At 41.3% G+C, this 24,057-nt stretch overlaps 1 protein-coding gene across 1 annotated transcript; it reads left to right on the top strand.

The window, feature by feature from the left end:
- Positions 1 to 466: 466 nt before the first annotated feature.
- On the top strand, positions 467 to 3,951 carry LOC145400776 (uncharacterized). Its single transcript, XM_080273213.1, has 5 exons — positions 467 to 662; positions 837 to 998; positions 1,328 to 1,532; positions 2,246 to 2,430; positions 3,473 to 3,951. The coding sequence occupies exons 1-5, from the start codon at positions 467 to 469 to the stop codon at positions 3,949 to 3,951; spliced, it is 1,227 nt and encodes a 408-aa protein (XP_080129339.1).
- The last annotated feature ends 20,106 nt before the right edge of the window (positions 3,952 to 24,057 follow it).

The following is a 24,057-nucleotide window of genomic DNA, read 5'->3' as shown; positions in this document are numbered from 1 at the left end:
ATTACATAAGAAGAAAATCACCAATGGTGAGATTTTTTTTTTTTTCTTAGCATTTACAAGTTAATGATTTTCTTGAAGGCATAATATTTTTTATTATTATTATTTTGATACGTATAAACAGTCAACATTCTCACGTATCTTATTAAACATTTATTTCTGACATGTAGTGACCATGATCCCCCTCCCCTCTAACTCCTGTAAATGAAAATGTGATTGAGATTAATTATAATGATGTATATTTGAAGAATTATTTTAAAATGTTGTATGAAATAGGCGTATTACCGGTACAAACTATTGGTATCATGCAGTTCAATTTATTTTCTGTTTTGTTACTGATATTTCTCATATTAAGTAATTTATTTACAATAATTATAATGATACATGTCGTCTCTTCAAATGAAATAAAAAGAATATATACTGTACTTACTATAATACTGAATTACTAAGCATGACATTAATTATCAGGATGTGGAAGCGAGCAGTTTGGGTTGAGGGGAAAACAGAAGAGGAAGGTGTTGTACCAGATAGCTGGGTAGATGAGGAGAAGGGAAGCTTGTATTGGCCTCAAGGTGTTAATGCTGAGAATGCATTGAATACTCGACAACACCCAGACCCTAAATCATGGAGGAAGTTCCAACTGGTTAAAGTGAAAATATCTTCAGGTATGTATGTATTATGTTACCAACATTTTGTATATGAGAGAGAGAGAGAGACTGATTGACTGACTGACTTATGTCTTGGCCTTCTATTTAGGGGATCCTCTTAGGGGAGGGAAGGTATCATGACATACTGTGATTTAAGTATAGATCTCTAGTTTGTTTATGTTCATATTTCAGATAGTTATCAAACATGTGACAATTATCAGCTCACATCAGTAACTGAGGGTGTTGACAGCAGTGCTGACTCTGATTATGGTGAGGGTTGGGAATTAAGGAGGAGGAGAAAACGTGCCAAGAAGTGCCTTCCAGAGGACTTCATCAGTAGTCAGGACTTGCATGGTAAGTGAGCAAAGAACACAGTATATTGCATTAACAAAGGAAATGCTGCTTTCCTGGTATTTTATCTATTTACAGTCAAAATAAGATCATCCAAATATAAATCTACATATCTTCATTTTAATTGCAAATTGATTTTACAAGTTAATTGATTTAAGGTAGTTGTTAAACATCCTCAAGGTGGAAATGAGTTGGAAATATTCTTTTATTGGATTCAAAATCATTAATACCTCATGATGCCACTCACTTATGGTATACCATGTATATATACTGGAGTAGGCTACAGTATCAACTTTTATATGTCTTACTTAGTACATTTTCTTTACTATCAGTGTTGCAAAAAGGTTCTCCAACCCAGCAACAGAAGGGAACTCCAGTATCAACTGAAAACCAAGCTCTAGCCCTATCTCAAAAGCTGGCTCCATCTCCACCACAAAAGCTTGTGCCAGCTCCATCGAAAACGCTGGCTCCACCACCACCTCAGAAGCTTAATCATATTTCATTTCCAAGAAGGTCAAGATCTACTGAGTTTGATTGGTATGTTAAACTTTTTATTACCATTAAGGGGGGGGATCAGAACTTTTTTATTAGTTATTTTATGAACTTTTTTTGTGTGCTTTGAACCCAACATTCATTATTGATTGTGGATTGACTTTGTATTTCAGTGGTGTATTTATTATCCAATATTTATTTGATATAGAATTTTTGTGAAGTAGAGATTTGAATGTGACCCCAGAATCAGTATAATATTTAAGATAATTATGACAGTGAAAGGAAGGTTTAAATGCATTGTTCTGAGCAAGCTAGTACTGGTAGTAAGATTGATAGAATCCCAGTGTCTTGACATTTCTTTTGTTAATGTAAAATTTAAATATATATTCTGTATCTATGTAAATTATCAGCCAAGTTCACTGAAATACTTAGAATTAGTTTAAAGGAAGGATTTGGTTGGAGTTATGGAGAGAAGTACTCTCAGGTGGTTTTAGTGAAGAGGTGAGGCTGACCAAGTGAGTGTATACCAGTGAAGTGGCTTGTAGGCTAGACAAAGAAGGGGCAGGCCAAGAACTAGGGGGAAGGACAAAGTGGAGGAGGGATAAGGATGCTTGAGGTCCTTCAGTTGTAGCCACCCCTTAAGGAAGTAGGGATCTGGCTATAGATAGATAGATACCTGTCATAAAAGTAGTCATTTAGTATCTACCTATAAAATAAATACACTATGAAATTAGTAATCACTGGCTTTGATTTCTCAGGAGTGTAGATCATCAGAGTAGCCTGAGGCCTGGAACTAGCCAAAATTACCACAAGCGGGGCCATACTATCCATGATAAGGAACTTCATGACTCCCCGGACCGATTTCAACAACTGGACAACTGTGGGCAACGTGAATGCCATAATAGTCAGGAACGACATACCGGTACACAATATGACAGCCAGGACCAACGAGAACGACGTGACAGTCGAGATCGACAAGAAAGACATTACAGTTGGGATCGACATGGTAGTCAGGATCGACAAGTACGACATGACAGCCGGGACCGACGTGAACGACATGACAGCCGGGACCGACGTGAACGACATGACAGCCGGGACCGACGTGAACGACATGACAGCCGGGACCGACGTGAACGACATGACAGCCGGGACCGACGTGAACTACATGACAGCCGGGACCAACGTGAACTACATGACAGCCGGGACCGACTAGAGCGATGTGACAGCCGGGACCGACGTGAACTACATGACAGCCAGGATTGACTAGAGCGACGTGACAGCCGGGACCGACTAGAGCGACGTGACAGCCGGGACCGACTAGAGCGACGTGACAGCCAGGACCGACTAGAGCGACGTGACAGCCAGGACCGACTAGAGCAACGTGACAGCCGGTACCGACTAGAGCGACGTGACAGCCGGGACCGACTAGAGCGACGTGACAGCCGGGACCGACTAGAGTGACGTGACAGCTGGGACCGACTAGAGTGACGTGACAGCCGGAACCGACTAGAGCGACGTGACAGCTGGGACCGACTAGAGCGACGTGACAGCCGGGACCGAAGAGAGCCAGAGCATCACACTTTCCCTATGGATGTAAAAAGTACGTAATTACTGCTGCTATGCACCGCTCATACAAGGATTGTTCTGCACCCAACAAAATGCTTCTAACACCATATATTTTGAGTACCTTCCAATCTATTCTTGTCACATGAATGTCACACCTTTCATATGTTTTACTTATAAGCTTAATTTGTGGAGGTGAAAAGACTTTATATGGTAATGGTGAGTGGCCCAGTGCTAGGGAACCTACTGTAACTCTATTTTTCCCATTAGTTATTAAGTTCACTGCACACGAATATCACCTTACACGAGCAGTTCAGGAACGTAACGTTCGTGTTGGGCGGGGGTCAACTGTAAATATATATATATATATATATATATATATTTATATATATTTATATGTATATGTATACTTATTTATTGATGTTCTTTTTATTCCACAGGGTTCCAGAAGCGTGTCCTACAATTGATAATAGATGTGAGGGAAACTAAGTCAGAGGTGAGAGATTTGAAATCGATTCACTGCTTCACTTCATTTAGTGACAACAGTGGTTTGGACTTGACTATTAGGCGTAACAACACATTGGAAGAACTACAAGAAGTTGAAAATGAATTGGAAAATCCAACTTATTACCAAGAAATGTTCAATAAATGTGTACGCATAGGTGGTATGAATAAGAAGGATATGGTATCAAAGCTGTTGAGCAGTTTTATGACTAAAAACCTCATGTGCAAGTATAATATGTATGGGCAAAGGGCGAAGCTTCCCTTTAAAAACACAAAGTTGTTTTGTGTCATTCGAGACAGTGTGCTTAAAAAAAGTCCAGAATCTTGTGCAGCAGATGTAACTCATATTGCAACAAAACTACGCAATGCCCCCAAATTGAAGGAAACTGTAGAGTAAATTCTTAAGTTGTCTTCAGCATGAGTACACTGGACTTTTTTTTTTTTTTTTTTTTTTTTTTTTTTTCATAACTTGATTTTGAACCCCAATAGAATACTAAATTGATACCATGTTTCACAGTTTGCAACTCTTGCTTTCCTGTACCTCATTCTATTGTGTACACTCTGTACTTTATATGGAGCTGATAAGCATGTTTTTGTATTATGATAAAGCCTACTTATCAAGTGACTATCCATTTTTGTGATTTTTTTTTTTTTTACTACAAGAAAATCAACATAATGATAAAACATTATTATATTTTGTCACCAAGAGTAATAATTCACAAATTACCAATTATCCATCTCATAAAAGGATGATTAGTTAAGATTTAAGTGTTTTACTGGTTGATGAATTAGGTCAACTTACTTCAAATATTACAACTGTTTTCTCTTGTTTTTATAATGTGATTGCTTCTTAATATTACTTTTTATTTGGTTTACTTAGTCCCCTGTAAAGGCATGTTCTTTTATGGTTTTTGGCTATATGGAGATTGCTTTCAATTCTTAAGTTCAGTATCTTTTACCATTTACCTTCAACTTATTACTATGTTTTTCCTATGGAAAATACCATTTATAAAGATTTATAGACAGTAAAAACTCCATACCTTTAACTGGGGACAATTGTGAGGTATAAGAAATTTTTTAAAAATGTTACAGAAAAGTAGAAAATGTCCACTTAGCAATGTGAATATGATAGCATTTTACAACACACATTGTAATAATTTTTCATAACAGTGAATGATAATGGGTTATGGGAGTTATGTTTCTACTTATTTAATGAGTAGCTTACTGGTACTTTTTGAAAATTTTGGTTTATGTTTTCTTCTACATTTTTCTTTTTTTTTTTTAAGTGAAATTGTGTTATGGAATTACAAGGTATGGAGAATGTGCTGTGATGAATGGAGTATGAACAGAATATTTTTGTACCTTTTGTATTGATAAGCTAAGAAATCTACATTGTAAGGGATTATGTGTTGAAAAGTTATAAACTCATCACCCACTCTGTCTTATCATGTCCAATGCCTAAATTCCGGGAAGTTTCTTCTGGCTATTCAAATGCCTTCCATTATTTGCACGTGACCAAACCTCCTCAGTTTATTCCTTTTGACCCACCATCCCATCCCACAACTTTGCTATTACTGTGATCTGAGCCTTTCAACAAACCTGCTGCTTTTTGCATCTTCCACCTTTTCAAAGAGTCTTTCATTCACAACCACATAATCAGTAAGAGTTCACTTCCTACTAATTTTCAACATACCAATTATATCCCTATCTAATATTCACACTAAATTTCTTCTATGCTTTTTATGCTTTCATAATTTTTGCTATTCTTTCTGATGAAATTTTTAATTCTCCCTTTCTTTCTTTCTTTATAGCCTTCAATTAAACCAGACCAAACAATTCAAGCTTCCTCTCCACTCCACTCCACAATAAGCTATGCTGTCCCCTCCTGCTTCCACTACTACTCAGTCCACAAATTTCCATTTTTGCCAATCTCCCATCAAATTCTTTAATCGTTCGTGCCTATAGACAGTTGCCTCAAGGTGTTCCTTTACCCCATAAAGTTTTCACTATACAAATAAAACCACAGAAATAGCTTTATGGACAAGATTTTGCTTAAAATGACTAGTTTACTGTATTTGTAAGTAAATGGTAATTTTCTTTCATTCAAATATGTATTAGATTATATGCATAGTGAAAACTGCATGGGATAAAGGAATATCTTGAGGCAACTGTACCATCTGTCACTAGGGGCCCTTGGCTGGCGGCATGCCAGTACGTGCCAAGTGCAGTTGTTTCCTTGAAGGAATTGGGGACAGACTTCTGATATTGGGTTACTCTCTCAGATCCCCCTAACTCAGAAAAGACGTGTAGGGTTGAATTATGGTGATGTTTTAAAAATAGTAAATATATGTTGCCATAGAATTAATAATTAAATTGCCTATGTAAATCCTGACCATATAAGTGTTTGTAATAATTTTTTTACCCTAAGGACAATATAATCCATGCTTCCAGAAAGATTATAATTTTCCTAATATTGTCAGTCTTTAAAAACCTTTCTTTTACAGAGCATGTGAATATTTTGCTGGAGTAGTATAACCATTTATATGTATAATCTACAATACAATAAATTTATTCTTGTATATTATATTGTAAATAATGCATATAAATAGGCCTATCTACTCCTGCAGAATATTTAAGTGCTTTTTAGACATGTAGAAATCTCATCAAGAGTAGCATGTGTAATATGCCACCTAATTTTCACATAAAATACACGTGGATTTGACTCTTGTTTTATGCGAGTATTGAGACATGGAAATCACGTGTCACATCCATGTGAAATCATCTTGCAAAATGAACCACATTTACTCATCATATCCACGTGTTACTTCCACGTGGTTTCCATGTGAATTACGCAAGCTGTGCCCACTGGGTTGATGTCTATCGGATTAAAAAATATACAGAGAATTACTTGAAGAAATAATCACCCAAATAAATCAGTCATGATGTCAAAGAATATTCAAGAAATTATTTGTCGCCAGAGAAAGGCATATTAAAAGTATAAACGTGCTGTACAGGTAATCACGATGACGGTACCGAGTACGTTGACTTATAGCAAAAATGTACGGAAATTATTCCGAAAACTAAATGAGACTAGTAGGAGGCAAAAATTTCACATGAGACAAAAGGAAAATATATATATATATATATATATATATATATATATATATATATATATATATATATATATATATATACTGTATATATAATGTAAAGGAATGCAGCGAAACGTAAACGATGGCATAAGATCTCTACTAAGTTCAGAAGGCGATCTCGTCCATGAAAACCAAACAGTAGCAACAATACTGAACGAATCCTTTCACGGTGTAGTCACGAAAGAAAATAGCGTAAACATTTTCATCCCTCAACTGTTTTTTTCAAGGACCGGAAGATCAGTTATTACTCAATGAAGTGGCAGGACACGAAGTGTTAAACTATCGTCCGAAAATCGGCCTAAATTAGCCAGCAGACCCAGAGAAGATATTTCCCTGCATTCTGCGTGAATGTTACAATTAGTCTTACCTATAACTAAAATAGTCTAAAATCGCGAACTGAATATACAGTACCTAATCAATGGAAGCTCACTAATATATCAACTATCTTTTACAAGGTCGCTAAAAATCGCGCCACAGATTACAGATTACCTAATAACGTCATAACTACGCAGCATACTGGGGAAGAATAGTTAGAGAAAATAAAATCCGTATTTATGAACAAGCATAATCTTATACCACATAATCAACACGGGTTTCATTATGACAGATCATGCCTTACAAATTTTATTGAATTGTTTACAACCATAACTGAAAAGCAAAAATACCGTCGGATGTCATCTACCAAGATTTCAGAAAGATTTTGACAAGATTCCCCATCTAAGACTACTAGAATATCTAATAGCCATCGGCCTCTCTAACAAATTATGTTCATGGATTGGTGATTAGTTAACGAATCGCAAGCAACATGTAGTAATAACTGGCGATTCATCAGAATGGCTGGCAGTAACATGCATTATTCCTCCAGAGTCAGTTCATGGATCAGTTTTTTTTTTTTTCACTGTTAATATCAATTATATATATATATATATATATATATATATATATATATATATATATATATATATATATATATATATATATATATATATATAAATGGACTTCAATCTACAGTAACGAAATTTACAGATGACAGGAAGGAGGCAAACGAATTACGAAAGCAGGCTTTGACTCCATAAAAAACACGTGGATGTGCTAATAAATTGGAGTGAAAAAATGGCAGATGAAGTTTAATATTGATAAATATATGGAAGTACACTTTGGTGACAAAAATATTAAGTATGAATACCGCATATTCGTTACCCGACTAACAGGGGTAAAGGACGAGAGGATTTGGGAGCTGTTATCAGCAACGACCTCAAATACTCCAAACACTGTTGGAGCCACTAACAACGCAAACAAAATGCTCGATTTCATCGCAAGAAGTTTTATCATAAAACGATCGACGTAGTTTCTACGATTTAAGTATTGCATACATTGAATAATATGTGTAGCAATGGTCCCTGAATCTTATTACGGACAATGACAGTTACGAGATGTTGCAACGCAGAAAAAAAAAAATCCCATTGCTGCGAAATTAACCCTACGAAGAGCAACTCAAGAAACGTAACATGTTTTCTCGAAAACAAGCGTGGACTCAGAGGTGTTAACTCTTGACAGAGCTGATGATTTTAGTTAGCACATTTTTTTCTCGAAATACAGAATGATATCATGACCAGAAATAATGGAAAGATACTAAAAAACAAGAGATGAAATACTAGTAGGAAAAAAAAATAATATTCTCATAATGGAACAACGGAATAGGGTACAGACAACAGCAGTTAGTCCAAAATTATTGATATATTGAAAATTCGGTAGACAAATATTTGAAGACTATAGGCTGCAGTTAACTTAGTGTCGTATATTTCAAGGTTGCAGTGTATTTTGACGACTGTGAAACTTTGCTTACTAATGAGAACATTTGCCGGTTGGGTACTCTCTTTCATTTACAGATCTGTAGAACAGATAATACATAGTGCATGGTTGATCTTCTTTTTCCTCTCCCATAAAATATAAATGTGTGTTCCTTCTAACCAGCACGGTATTTTTTCCAACTATTTTATGCCGGTTTAAACAAATGGTGTGATGGGTGAGGGATAGCAGTCCTGTTTTCTATCCTTTTTTCTTAATCACAAGAAAAATTTATCTATGGTTCCATGACTTTTGCAGTTTTGTGTATATAACTTTTTCCACTGCCACTCCCTCTTTCTGTTGCCTGTTACGAGTATGAACTTCGAAATATCCAATCTCCCAGAGAGAGAGAGAGTTAGCCATACATATATAATGTGTTAATAAAAGTTACATTGCTTTTTGGAGCACGTAACATACTTGATCATCAGGTGTTCATTGTACAGCTTTAAACATTTAAAATTTCCCGCCACTACTTGCAATTTTCATTCACTGCAGTGTGCATGAAGATCCAGATGTCGCATGGTCCTCGAATCATAATTAGATACATTTTTCTTCCTCCCCCTTTTATTTTTTATGCCTTAACCCTTTAGATCTCCAAACGTCCACTGTATATGCATATGGAATTCCATACTCCACTCTCAGCATTTATTTACTGTTACCTGTAGGAAGTGCTAAATGTCCAAAATACTTTAATGTTCAAAATGTTCACTGATTCACGATGTCCAAAATTATGTTGTGGGAAATATTTTTCCCCCAGAGCAGTTGCGCTCCTTAGTTTTTACATTTTTAGTCGTCCCTGGTTGAGAAGCAGTGGAGAACCTGGAAAGCGTTAATAACTTCAAGCGGTTTTTATAACCCAGGGATTACGTTCGCTTCAATAATTCTTATTATTAATAAATAAAATGCTACTGTGTTTAACCCTCGTGGACAACTATATTGTAAATACATGTAATTGCTCTGGAAACTGCATCTGCGTGGTAGATGACGTGTCTTGAGGATGAAAAGCCTCACATAAAAGCAGATGTGGGGTTAACATATTTACACTGATACAGGGAATATTTGGTTTGGCTTTAGTTTAATTAAAACTAAGATTAATTAGACTCGCTCTGTATATATCATGATGTAATCTAACTGTATTTTGCATTGTAATTAATAAATAGCACCTCTACAATTCTATGAGGAACCAAGAGGCTCGCCAATCGCCATATTAGTCACTCTGCTCCTAGAACTCGCTGAATTAGCACCCTGTAAATACGCACCTCATGGACACTTGACAGCCCAGGCAAACGACCTAAAGATCAGGCTCGTCGTCATCTGCTGTCCAACTCTTTCTCTTCCTGAGTAACCTTTACGAGTTGGTCAGTTCTATGGGGACTTAGCTAGGAGATAGGAGAATAATAACTAGGTGAGTTGGGGTATCAGTCTCACAAGGCATTCGAATATGAATGAACAGATTCTCACTAGTGACCGGAGATTCAGTGAACAGAATCCCACAAGATACCCAAACAAGAGTGAAGAGAGTTTCAAAAAGAATTTCAGTAGTAGTGAACAGAATCACATTAAACACCCTAATGAGAATGCACAGAATCTCATAAGATACACAAATAGTAATGAAATGACACCAATAAGGCATTGGAGGAGGACTTAACGCCTGACTCAAAATCAAAACCAAGCAATTGAAATGTAGAACATGACAAGGCCATCCAAGAAAGTGGTAACATTTAATGGCCAGGTAGTGCTGGGGTGCCTGAAGATGGCACGTGAGTGCCACAATGACACTGTGTGTGGCCTAATCATACCACAAGGTGGCGTGCACGAGCTGGAAGCCATGTTGTACACCTTAGACTACAGGAACGACCAGGAGGACTTCTTTCCAAGCGTGTGGATCAGAGCATACATTCAGGACGACTGTGACACCGACACCTACGGAACTGAACAATCCTACGACTTCTTCAAAGGTTAGCTGGTATTTGATTTGATTAACCATCATTGTGCAAATTTACATTCAGTTTTGATTTTCGAGAGACTTGTTGGCTTTGTTTCGAGGGTATTTCTTGATATTGTATATAAGAAGTTTCCTGGCACAAAATATATATATATATATAGATATATATATATATATATATATATATATATATACACTATATATATATATATATATATATATATATATATATATATATATATATATATATATGTATATATATATTGTTACGCTGTCCGCCTTTCCGTTCCCACGGATGCAGCCGTTACAGCTGGGCTAGGGGGATTATGCAGTATGTATCCGTGTCATTCGCGGAGTTTATATTAGCGAGTGCTACAAGTTCTTTTGTTTCTTTCGTTCCTGCCACTGAGGGCAATTTTATTTAATACCATGCTGAGAATGCATTTGATTATTTTGATTGTCTTATGTGAGCTACCAGTATATTTAATGATGTTTTGCTTGCATTGGAAGTACCAATTTATTGTAGAGAGAGGGGGGCACGAGTTTAAGTTCTTATTAATTAATTTGATTCATGCGTTCGCGCTTGGCTGAACACGAGCCTAGCAGTAGGCCAGTCTCTTCCCAGCTAGCTTCCGTATCGTGCGTGTGTGCACACTCTCTCTCTCCCCAGTCATTTTTTTATGCCGAGCTGGCGTTTTCATTTAAGTTTATTTTTATTCTTTTGTTGCTGACTGAGGGAAGTAGTTATTTTATTTTGTTTTTGTAACCGTGTTGTCTTTGGAGGGCCAGTTTGGCTCACCGTGGTCTTCTCGCTGCCTTTGTTAACGTTCCCCAACACCCGTACATACACACACACACCCCTAACCCCTACACAGTTAATCCCATCTCTTTGCTCAAGGCTAGTGAGAACCATCGTGAGCTATTAACTGCGTTCCCCCTTGGACACGGGTTAAGTAGAAGTCGTCACCACCGGAAGTAAGTGGGAGGTGTTCCTGTATACTGTCTCGGGCGGTATTACTTCCGGTAGTGACGATAGTAGGCTAGATCTATAGGTAGGCTGTTCCGTTTTATTATCAAAGTACAGAGTGTTGCGTTCTTAAGTAAGTACCTTTCCGTTGCGCAGTTTTTCTCTAGTTTGCGGAGTGTCAGTGCCGGGGTCTGCGTTATTTTTGCAACGCAGTGGAGGCCGATCATCTAAGGCTGACTTGTTGTCTTTTTTGTAATAGCCCCGGGCTGGCGCCACCGTAACAGTGGCGACCTCGCCAGGATATCCTAACAGTGCCTTCTTCTTGCTAGGATATCGTTACCTTGGCGTTCTCTGTGCTTTGAGGTGAAGTTGATGTGTTTTGTAGTTTCTCAGTCAGCACTAGTATTTCATTATTTAGTACTGCCATTGATTTGTCGCCATGGAGTCACGCGTGTCTACACCAGATCGCGTACGTGCTGAGTCACCTGTGGATATGGAACAACGAGAGGCACATAGCAAAGGTACTCCCCGTGTGAGCCCTGAGTTTGACTATGGTGCTGAAATGCCTCGTTTCGCTACCCCACTATTACCATCTATGATGCCGCCGAGCCAGTTTAGAGCAGTTCCCCCAGGTATGTCTAGTGCTTTCCCTGGAGTTGTTCATTCCACTCCCATATACCCTGGAGCCTTGTCACCGGAGGCTCAGTTGCAGTTGGAGTTGAAAAAGTTGGAGATGGAAATGCAGCGTGCAAAAGAAGAGAGGGAGATGCAGCGTGAAAAAGAAGAGAGGGAAATGCAGCGTGCAAAAGAAGAGAGGGAGATGGAGTTGCAGCGTGAAAAAATGCGATTTGAGCTGGAGAAGACTCGCTTGGAGCTGACTGCTAATAGACCAACTTCAGATACCCAAACCTCAGGCCGTGCAGAGGATAGGGAGAGTTGGTTCTCAAGGAGTCTAAAATTAGTGCCAGCATTTGATGAGTTGAAGGTGACAGAATGGTTTGTTAGATTTGAAAAGAAGGCTAGGGAGTTTGAGTGGCCAAGGCAGCGCTGGGTGGGGTTGGTATCTAATGTGCTGAAGGGAAAAGCCTTGGAAGTGTATAATAGGTTGAGCCCTGAGGATGTAGATGATTATGATGAATTTAAAACAGCCATCCTGAAGGCATATGAACTTAGACCAGAGGCTTATCGGTTGTTGTTCCGTGGTGCTCGGAAAAGGCCTGCTGACACCTATATGGCCTACGCTAGGTATCTGGAGGAGAGGTTAGACGAGTGGTTGCTGAGTGAGAGCGCCACTTCGTCTAACGAGGTGCGTGAACTGTTTTTGATGGAACATTTTACTAACATGGCTGACAAAGAAATTGGTGTTAAAATTAGGGAGAAGAGATTTAAGACCTTGAAGGAAGCAGCGACGTGGGCTGATGACCGGGTGTTTGCCTTGCGGAGTATGGGGGTCAAGTATGCTAATTTTCAGTATTCCAGGGAGAGGACTGTGAGTGGCCCTGCCTGGGATAAATCTCCGTGAATCAGTCCAAGGGAAGTACAGAGGAGAAAAAGAATGCAGGGAGAAAGAGCCCTGTATCCAGTTCGAAGCTAGTTTGTTACTTTTGCAAACAGAGTGGGCACATCAAGCCTAACTGTCCTAAGTGGAAGGCCTCCCAAAATGCCAAACCAGTGGCACTAGTTATAGGTTCGAGTCAGGTGAACGAGAGGAGTTGGGAGAGTGGTAACGGTGAGGGGGAAGTCTGTGGAAAGCTGGAGTGTAGCCGGCTGTGCTCGCTGCCAGCTCAGGCTGAAAAAGTTACCCAACATGCTACGCCACCTCCGGATGAACTGCCTCAGAAATCGTCCCTAGACTGGTGTAAACCTTTTATGTGTCACGGCACAGTGAAAATTCATGGGATCAGTTATCCAGTTACTGTGGCTCGTGATACCTGTGCACAACAGTCTGTGTGCAGAAACGTGACTGGAGGGCCTGTAAACTCAGGGAAGTATGTGCTGTGTAGGGGCATGAACTCAGATGAATACTATGATTATGTTCATGTGGAACTCGATTGCCCCATTGTTCAGGCTGCAGCTCAAGTAGCTGTTGCTGATGTAGTGCCAGTAGAGGGGATTGATTTTCTGCTGGGGAACGACCTGGCTGGGGAGAAAGTATTTCCATCTCTTCCCCCACCAGTTGTTGTGGCAGAGAAGTGTTTTGACGCCCCAGAAATTGGTATTGAAGTTGATGCAGAAGTGGAAGCCATGTTCCCGGTCTGTGCAATTACACGATCTATGGCACAGGTTGCAGCCCGGGAGGAAGAACTGGTGAAGTCACAGGTTCTTGGGGTCGACTGTGATGAGGCAGGGCCACCAATGGAGGAACCTAGTGAGCAGAGTGTTGCTGTAGTGGGTGAGGAGAGTGGGAATGCGTGCATGGGCGCCGCCCCACTTCCCACTCAGGACACTAGAGGTGGTGCTGAGTGTGTCTGTGTGGAGACTGAACCCAGCCCACCGACTGAATTAGAAGAATTTCAGGACGCTGGGGTCGACTGCGGGGATGCAGGACCACCGTCAAACGCGCCTGAGGAACAGAGTGCCTCTGTTGAGGGTAGAGGTGATGATGTCAGCGTGGAGTCTGACATTCCTCCCCCTGTCGAGTGTATTAGAGGTGACGCTGAGATTGATCGCCCTTCGCAATCCAGTGTCCCGGCCAGCCCCTTATCTCAGTCCTCAGTAGAGCTGGCGGGTGTTGGATCAGCAGAATTGAGGGTGAAGCAACAGGAGGATGTAACATTAAAGCCCTTGTTTGCTCGAGTAGGGGAAGAAAGAAGTATGGAGTGTGGTAAGGAGGAGTTCCTGATTAAAGACAATGTTTTACATCGCCGATGGACGCCCACTGGCGCCACGGTGGATGGAGGAGTGGGTGAGTTAGTGCAGGTGGTGGTGCCTGTGCAGTATAGGGTGCCGTTAATACAGTTAGCACATGAGGGACCTTTAGCAGGTCACTTGGGAAACAGAAAAACAGTGCAGCGCTTAAGATATAATTTTTGGTGGCCAAGTATGCCGGGACAAGTTGCTGCGTACATCAAGAGCTGTCACACGTGTCAGATAGTGGGCAAGCCTAATCAAGTTCTTCCTGTGGCCCCTTTGACTCCCACTCCTGCAGTTGAACCTCCGTTTACCCGGGTAATCATTGATATCGTGGGCCCTTTACCTCCTACTTCTGCTGGAAACAAGTATTTGTTAACCATAATGGATGTTACAACGCGATACCCAGAGGCTATACCAATCAGAAGCATGCAGGCGAAGTCAGTAGTCAAGCAACTTATCCTGTTCTTTACTCATTTTGGCCTGCCCAAGGAGTTGCAGTCAGACCGTGGAGTGAATTTTACATCTAATTTGTTTAAGCAGACAATGACAGAGTTGGGCATCAAACACATTTTGTCCAGTGCCTACCATCCGCAGTCACAAGGTGCCCTGGAGAGGCATCATCAGACCTTAAAGACCATGCTGCGCACCTTCTGCTATGATAGTGGAAAGGATTGGGACCTAGCGGTACCCTTTGTTATGTTTGCAGTGAGAGAGGTACCAACTGAGTCGTTAGGGTTTTCACCCAATGAGTTAGTGTTTGGGCACAGAGTTCGTGGTCCTTTGGATGTGGTGCGAGAGGCCTGGAGTAACAACAAATCTGGCAACCAGGAATCCATGCTTGACTATGTCTGCCGCACTCGGGAGAGACTGCATTGCGCTTTAGAGCTTGCCCGTGACCATCTAATCGGGGCTCAAGCGAAAATGAAGGCTCATTATGATAAGAAGGTCAGAAGTCGTGAGTTTAAGCAAGGAGATGAAGTTTTGGCACTGCTGCCCATGCAAGGAAAACCTCTGGCAGCTAGATTCAGTGGTCCTTATATTGTGAAGAAGAGAGTTGGGGAGCTTGACTATCTAATTGTTACCCCAGATAGGCGGAAGAGTACTCAGTTGTGCCACATTAATATGTTGAAGCCATACTACCGCCCAGTTGATTCTCATTGTGGGATGACTGCTGATGTCTCTCACCTGGGATGTGAAGGACGGGGAAAGGAGGACGTGGCATCAAAGGAACGTGCTGTGGAGGGAGCTGTTGGTGCCGGTAATGTGAGTAGTGGACCAGGGTTACAGCCACAGTCCCTGGAAGGTGACTTTGGAGTGGACGTTGAGGGAACCAGGGAGAGCGCTCCTGTAGTTTTGGTGGTTGGTAGTGAGTTGGAGGAGCAGGAGGAAGTACTTAGTCGTGGTGAGATGTTACCAGCTGACCTATGGGAGGGCAATGGTTATGCAGCTCTGGTGGAGAAATTGCGACACCTTGAGCCAGTAAAGCGAGAAGAGCTGTGCAACAGATTATGGAAACATCCGAAAGTTTTTGGAGATTCACCGGGATTGACAACTTGTGCTACTCATGACATTGACGTTGGGGATAGTAAGCCTGTAAAATTAGCTCCCTACTGCATCAACCCTATCAGACAGAAAGCTCTCGATAATGAGATCAAGTATATGTTGGACCATGGATTGATCAAGAGGAGTTTCAGTGAGTGGAGTTCACCAGTTACCTTGCAGCCGAAGCCAGATGGGAAGGTTAGGTTGTGTGTGGACTTCCGGAAGGTTAACTCACTGTCTAAGACCGATGCTTATCCCTTACCTCGGGTCGATGACTCCGTGGACAAGGTGGGAAATGCCACTTATATCACCAAACTTGACTTAGTAAAAGGATACTGGCAGGTCCCGCTGACGGAACGGGCTAAACAAGTGGCTAGCTTCGTTGTCAGTGGTGCAGTATATCAGTGCCAGGTGATGCCTTATGGACTGAAGAATGCTCCAGCCACTTTCCAGAGGCTTATGGATAAAGTGGTGGATGGCATACCTAATTGTGTCGTTTACATCGATGATGTCATTGTGTATGACACCAAGTGGGAGGAGCACCTTGATCATGTGGAAATGCTCATTAAGCGGTTGGAGGAAGCTGGCTTAGTAGTCAACTTAGACAAGTGCGAGTTCGTACGTGCTAAGGTCCAGTACCTTGGATTTGTTGTAGGACATGGGCAAGTGGCTCCACCTCGGGCTAAGGTGGATGCCATTTCCAACTTTGCAGCACCCCAGTGTCGCCGTGCCCTCCAGCGATTTTTGGGCATGATCGGCTATTACAGACGATTTATTGGGAATTACTCCACAGTGCTGGCCCCTCTTACTGACTTATTGCGCAAGGATAAGAAGTGGCAGTGGACAGCCGAGTGTGAGCAAGCTTTTACTACTGTTAAGTCTCTGCTGTGCTACCACCCTATATTGCGTGCACCAGATTTTGACAGATCTTTTGTGCTGGCAGTTGATGCTAGCCGAGTAGGGGTAGGAGCAGTGTTGATGCAGCCGGATGAGGGCCAGGTTGAACATCCCATATCATACTTCTCAAAGAAGTTTAATAGAGCCCAGAAGAACTACTCTGTCATAGAGCAGGAGTTATTAGCAATTATCCTGGCCCTGCAACACTTTGCTGTCTACCTGCCCCCTTTTGGCCCGGTGATCAAGATTTATTCAGACCATCATCCCCTGCAGTTTTTGAACAAGTTTAAATTCAAGAACCAGCGTTTGACCCGCTGGAGTTTGCTTTTGCAGGAGTACAATTTAGAAGTTAGGCATATTAAGGGGATTGATAACGTAATTGCTGATTGTTTATCCAGGGAGGGGTCAGGGTCTTGATTCGAAAATTTTGATCCAGGGCTCAAAATTTTCCCTTGGGGAAGGGCGTGTTACGCTGTCCGCCTTTCCGTTCCCACGGATGCAGCCGTTACAGCTGGGCTAGGGGGATTATGCAGTATTATCCGTGTCATTCGCGGAGTTTATATTAGCGAGTGCTACAAGTTCTTTTGTTTCTTTCGTTCCTGCCACTGAGGGCAATTTTATTTAATACCATGCTGAGAATGCATTTGATTATTTTGATTGTCTTATGTGAGCTACCAGTATATTTAATGATGTTTTGCTTGCATTGGAAGTACCAATTTATTGTAGAGAGAGGGGGGCACGAGTTTAAGTTCTTATTAATTAATTTGATTCATGCGTTCGCGCTTGGCTGAACACGAGTCTAGCAGTAGGCCAGTCTCTTCCCAGCTAGCTTCCGTATCGTGCGTGTGTGCACACTCTCTCTCTCCCCAGTCATTTTTTTATGCCGAGCTGGCGTTTTCATTTAAGTTTATTTTTATTCTTTTGTTGCTGACTGAGGGAAGTAGTTATTTTATTTTGTTTTTGTAACCGTGTTGTCTTTGGAGGGCCAGTTTGGCTCACCGTGGTCTTCTCGCTGCCTTTGTTAACGTTCCCCAACACCCGTACATACACACACACACCCCTAACCCCTACACAGTTAATCCCATCTCTTTGCTCAAGGCTAGTGAGAACCATCGTGAGCTATTAACTGCGTTCCCCCTTGGACACGGGTTAAGTAGAAGTCGTCACCACCGGAAGTAAGTGGGAGGTGTTCCTGTATACTGTCTCGGGCGGTATTACTTCCGGTAGTGACGATAGTAGGCTAGATCTATAGGTAGGCTGTTCCGTTTTATTATCAAAGTACAGAGTGTTGCGTTCTTAAGTAAGTACCTTTCCGTTGCGCAGTTTTTCTCTAGTTTGCGGAGTGTCAGTGCCGGGGTCTGCGTTATTTTTGCAACGCAGTGGAGGCCGATCATCTAAGGCTGACTTGTTGTCTTTTTTGTAATAGCCCCGGGCTGGCGCAAACCGTAACAGTGGCGAATATTATATATATATATATATATATAGCCTCTGTGGTACAGTGGTAGAGGGTGCGTTTCGTACACGGGTGGACCAGGGTTCGCGACCTGCCAGGGTAATAAACCTTGGGAGTGATCACCCGGCCACGTACTGCATTGGCGGACACAAGGGGTACTGTGGTTGAACCAGTGTCACTTACTGTAAAGTATGCTTGCACCCATTCGGCTTGCGCAGGTCGATTACACTTTGTTCACAGACTACATACACATCCAAAGCCACTCCAACACTACAATTACACTTACAAGCACTTCTCACCCTACATACAATCTCTACCAGACAGCCTAAGGCACTTGGTAGTGATACATTGGCTGTATCGTCCCGACTTCGGTCAGGATAGGCCGGTCCTGTAGTGGATACTCAAATGGCTGATGATGATGATGATATATATATATATATATATATATATATATATATATATACATACATATATATATATATATATATATATAGATAGAATATATATATAGATAGATAGATAGATATAGATAGATAGATATAGATATGCTTTTGATACATACTAAAGTGAAAATTTACAAGTCCATGGTTAGACCAATTTTAATTTACGGGCATGAGTCATGGTACAGTACAATTGCAACAGATCAGAAAGTATTAGGATTTGAGAATAAAGTACTGAGAAGGATTCTTGGGGTAAAGTGGCAAGACAGAGTTACAAATGCAAGAGTAAGGGATATTACGAGAGTAGAACCAGTTAATGAATATGTGAGACTGTCTCGCTGGAAGTGGCTGGGGCACATATACAGAAAAGAAGGTAGTTTAACCCCTTAACCGCGGGTGTCATTCCAGAATGACATTGAAAAAACTGGATCAAACCGCTGGTGTCATTCTGGAATGTTTGTGAATATTTTGAATACCACGCGTTTTTTCTGCGCGCCAATTGTTTCAAGGGAGAGTAGCTATTAAGTTCTTTCACTCCAGCCGACCACCACCTCCCTCCTCCCACCCCCCAGGGCCCACCCCACCCCTGCCCAAACACGGGTCAGTCTCTGTCCAGCTTTGTGAGTGACAATAGCGCTGATGTGGCAGTGAAGTGCGCGCAATTTCAGTGCCTTTTACCTGCCTCAGTGAACACAGAGTGGGTGTTTATCTATGTGCAGTGTTCATATATGTGTATAGTATTATTATCAGAGTGTGGCTGGCATTTGGTAATGGTGTGTGGGGCAAAAAATAGTGATTTTAGATTGCTCAATTCTAAGGGCACTACCTGTCCAGTGAAAGTCCATGAAGTCATGAAACCTACATCACTGCAAAGCTGAAGGTTAGTACTTTCTAATGATACCTTATTTTTCGCTCTAGCTTTATTTTATGCAGAGTTATAAAGGTTTATAATTTGTTTACATTTTGGCTGGAACCTCCACGGTGGGGGGCCAGTCGGGTCAAAACAATGCCCGCGGTTAAAGGGTTAATATAGGATGTGCCAGAGTGGACTGCTAGAGGAAGAAGAGGTAGAGGTAGGCCGAGGGAAACCTGGTTGAGTACAATGAAAAAAGAAGCAGGAGAGGAGTGTTGGTGGGACCTGAAGGAGATGGCAAGAGACAAGTATTGGTGGAGAGAGTTCACTGAGGCCCTATGCATCCCGTGCGGTGCCACAGGAAATGACTGATTGATATATATATATATATATATATATATATATATATATATATATATATATATATTTATATAATGCAAAGAAGAAGGAACCAAAGGCCATGAGTCAGCAATTATTGTTCCTTTGAAGAGAAAAACATAACACAAGAGAGAGCCAAATTCAAGATCCGATCATTTCGAGATGCCTGGACACACTGCATGTGAAATACTAGAGATCATAAGAAGCAGGAAATACAGACAGAGGGACACAGTTCCAGAGTTGACCTGTTGCATAAATGAAGGACTGGGAGTAACGGTTAACTCGCGCATTAGAGAATTGGACAGAAAAGGGATGAGAGTTTGCTGCTAGATGGGTGCTATGTGCCTGTCGCTGAGGTGGAGGAATGCATGCAGACAGTTCAGAGGAGCAATGACCATGGAAACAGCGATAGAAAAGAGATAAAGGTGAAGCAGTATGTCAAAGAGACAGAGGTTGAAGGGTGTCAGTAAGAGGAGGAGAGTTAATGAGGCGAAAAGCCATTGACACCACCCTATTGAGAAGAGCTGTATGTCAGGAGCCTTCCCACACATGTGAGATGTACTCCGCACAGGGGTGGATAAAACCCCTGTATGGAGTCAACAATTGTGCAGGGATAAAGGAGGAATGGATTCAGCTTAGCACACCTAATCCCTTGGAAGCAGATTTTACAAGAGATGTAACATGATCTTTCCAAGATAAGTCCCGAGCATATTCAAGGATGATGCAAGATTAAGCTGAATATTATTAAACATTAATGGGTATACCTGTGGAAACTTTTGTCAGGTTGATAGGTGTAAAAACTGAGTCTTTGATGCATTAAAAACAACCAGATTATTCTTACCCCAGTCAGAGATACGAGTCAAGGCAGACATTAGGTGTGCCATAGCCTCATCCCTTGTTTGTTGAAGTAACTGATGAAATGGATGTTGCAGGAACTGAATGGAAAGGTGAAGGGTGGAATCATCAGCGTGTGAGTGGATGGGGTTAGATGTACAGCTTAGAAGGTCATTGATGAATAAAATGAAGAGAGTTGGTGATTGGAAAGAGCCCTGAGAAACACCATTGTTGATAGATCTAGGAGAAGAACGATGGCCGCCTACAACAGCGGCTATAGAACGACCAGAAAGGAAGCTAGAGATGAAGACACAGATAGAAGGATAGAAACCGTAAGAAGGCAGTTTGGATATTAAAGCTTTATGCCAGACTCGATCGAAAGCCTTTGATATGTCAAGTTCAATGCCAAAGCTTTCGCCAAAGTCCAGAAAGGAGGATAACCAGGAGTCTGAAAGGTAGGTGAGAAGATCGCCAGTGGAGCGTCCCTGACGGAACATATACTGACGACCAGAAAAAAGGTTGTGATAGGAAAGATGCTTTATAATTTTTCTATCAAGAATCGACTCCAAAACTTCTGAGATAGAGGATGTTAAAGCAAATGGACGATAGTTAGAGGGGTGGGAACGGTCACCTTTCTTTGGGACTGGCTGAATGAGAGCAGACTTCCAGCAGGAAGGAAAGGTACAAGTTCACAGACAAAGGCGAAAGAGTTTGCCTAGGCATGGTATAAGCACAGAAGCACAGTTCTTGAGAACAACAGGAGGAACTCCACGAGGTCCATATGCCTTACGAGTATTGAGGCCTGTGATGGCAGAAAATACATCAGCTAAAGAAATTTTTATGTCAGCCATGAGGAAGTCAGAGAGGGGGAGAGATGGAGGAACAGCACCACAATTGTCTAAGGTGGAATTGGAGGGGAAAGTCTGATTGAAGAGATCTGCTTTATCAGAAGAAGAAGTAGCTACAGAGCCGTCAGGGTAGAAAAGGGGAGGGAAGGATGATAAGGTAAAGTTGTTAGAAAGGTTTTTGGCAAGGTGCCAGAACAAGCGGGAAGAATTCGAGTTAGAGAGTTGAGAGCATTTAGTACAGATGAAGTTATTTTCAGCAGAGCAAAGAACAAACGTAGCACGATTCTGGGCAGAAACCTATAAAAGATATAATTCAGGGGTGGGTTGGCTCCGGTACCTTTTATAGACCCTCTCCTTGTTGCGGACAGCATTAGAACAGGCGTGATTAAACCATGGCTTTCTTGCGTTAGTCAAAGGATATGAGAAAGAAATGTATACTTCCATGCCCGAGAGAATAACCTCCGTAATGCGCAAGGCACACTCAGATGGCTGACGGCCATGGAAGCAATAATCATTTCAGGGAAGATCAAAGAAATACTGCCTGAGGGCCTCCCCAATCTGCTGCTCCAAAGTGCCACACACGATGTTTCTTTGAAGGGTCCACAGGCCGTACCAGAGCGATAGGACAGGTGGGCCCAACAGAGAGAAATGATTAACAGTGTAAGCAGAAGGATTAGTTGTAAGGAAGAGGTCATGTATGTTGGAGCTCTCTCTAAGGCAGTCAGGGATATGGGTGGGGTGCTGTACAAGCTGCTCTAGGTCATTAACCCGTCACGTCCCTAGGGTTTCCGCACCTATGACATCCCCCAGTCCCGAGCCTTTTTGAAAAACATTTTTTTTTGCTAAAACTTCCGCTTAGGTCGAGAAACGAAGGAAAATCACAAAGAAAGTGGTTCCCGCGGTCTAGAAGTGGTCCGTACAGGTGCGGTTCCCCCCGGCAGGTGTGATGTTCTGTAATGGGCAGGATATGCGCTTACGTTTTCTATGGTAAGGAATAATGGGAGAAACAACACAACGCCTCTATATTTATTGAATTTGATCTAATAAACAATAACAGTAACAATATAATGGATTTCAGACACATATATATGAAAAATAAGCATTGTACCATCGCGCGAGCATAGCGAGTTTGGTCCGAGTGGTAACATGCTATGTGATAAGTTTCTTGTATGAGTCAACCTATCATTTTTTCTACTTGTATACTTCTGTTTCAATGACATTTTACCATTTACAACTGTTTGTAAGTGTTTTCAGATGTTTTCATTCATGATGATGACATGCAGCATAAGTATCTCGCACATCAGCTTAGTAAGTGCACTCGCAATGACTCGTATTTCAACATACCAAATTGTTTTATCACTTTCCAATTATTTTCCCCTTTACATAGAACCTTTCCTCCACCACTGTAAAGGTTTTCAATTATTTTCATTCATTACGAGGGCATTTAGCGATATGCTAGCGCATATTCATGTAGCAACCACGATCTCAAACACTCGTGTTTCATCATCTACTTTATTTATTCACTCTAATTATAATTTCCCACTTACATTACACACGTTTACACCCCTATACTGCACTGTACATACTTACTGCCATTATTTATTCAAGTGAGCGTGAGAATATCGCATGAAAATACTCTCGCAAGGAATGTTTTGACCAACATAATATTCACACACTTATATACTAATTCTTCACATATATTACACACTTTACCGCTTGTTGACTTTTATTTTCACTAATAAGTGCCTTATTCATTCAACTGAGCGTCAGGAAATCGCATCTCTATACACACGCTATGAATATTTGACTTGGAATATATATCAGCACTTACAATAAATTGAACTTATATTATACCCGTAAGAATTTCCAATAATAATAATTATATAATTACGGGTCGTATTTATTGCACTGAGCGACAGAATATCGCATCATAAAACCCTTGCTATGTAAGTTTCAACTTAGGGCAGATTTATATACTTACATACAATGTTTGCACTTATGTTCTACCCGTATGCACTTTATACTAATATTTGGAGATCAACATGACTGATAATTTCACTGAGCGTCTGTCTGCCGCATTTACCTCATAATTTCTGCGTCCTTTCGCATTCACACCATACTAAAATTGCATCAACGTGTGATATTCACTAAAACATGGGAGAATACAGAGACCCACGTCACACTGCACGCACTCATAGCGGGTGTCATTCCTCTGTGTCGTGAGTCTCACCTGGGAATTACTGCACACGTGACACCTGCGTTGGGGCCTAGGTCTGTTTGGCTGGGGAGGGATAGGAGTGGGGAAATGGCGGCCGGATATTCTCAGGGGAGTTTGTGCAATAGGGGCAGTGCGGGTGCGATGTTGGGGCCTTTCAACAGCATACTTTGCAAAGATTTCTCTTGTGAGCTCCCTCACAAACCCTTCAAAGGTTTCCTGAACTCCTGTGGTCATGGCGTGAAGGTGGTGGCAATTCAGAGCAGTGATATCTAGCA

Source organism: Coenobita brevimanus, chromosome 53, assembly GCF_032717465.1.
Source record: "Coenobita brevimanus isolate Jiangsu-jjx chromosome 53, ASM3271746v2, whole genome shotgun sequence".
Classification (NCBI taxonomy): domain Eukaryota; kingdom Metazoa; phylum Arthropoda; class Malacostraca; order Decapoda; family Coenobitidae; genus Coenobita; species Coenobita brevimanus.
The sequence above is the reverse complement of the archived record's forward strand: the minus strand, read 5'-3'. Positions and strand labels throughout refer to the sequence as shown.

Excerpts from the sequence above, each read along its gene's own strand:
- LOC145400776 (XM_080273213.1), top strand. The coding sequence starts at position 467 with ATGTGGAAGCGAGCAGTTTGGGTTGAGGGGAAAACAGAAGAGGAAGGT. Across the intron at positions 663-836 it reads TAAAGTGAAAATATCTTCAG|ATAGTTATCAAACATGTGAC; the intron begins GTATGTATGTAT and ends TTCATATTTCAG. Across the intron at positions 2,431-3,472 it reads TACACAATATGACAGCCAGG|GTTCTTTTTATTCCACAGGG; the intron begins ACCAACGAGAAC and ends TTATTTATTGAT.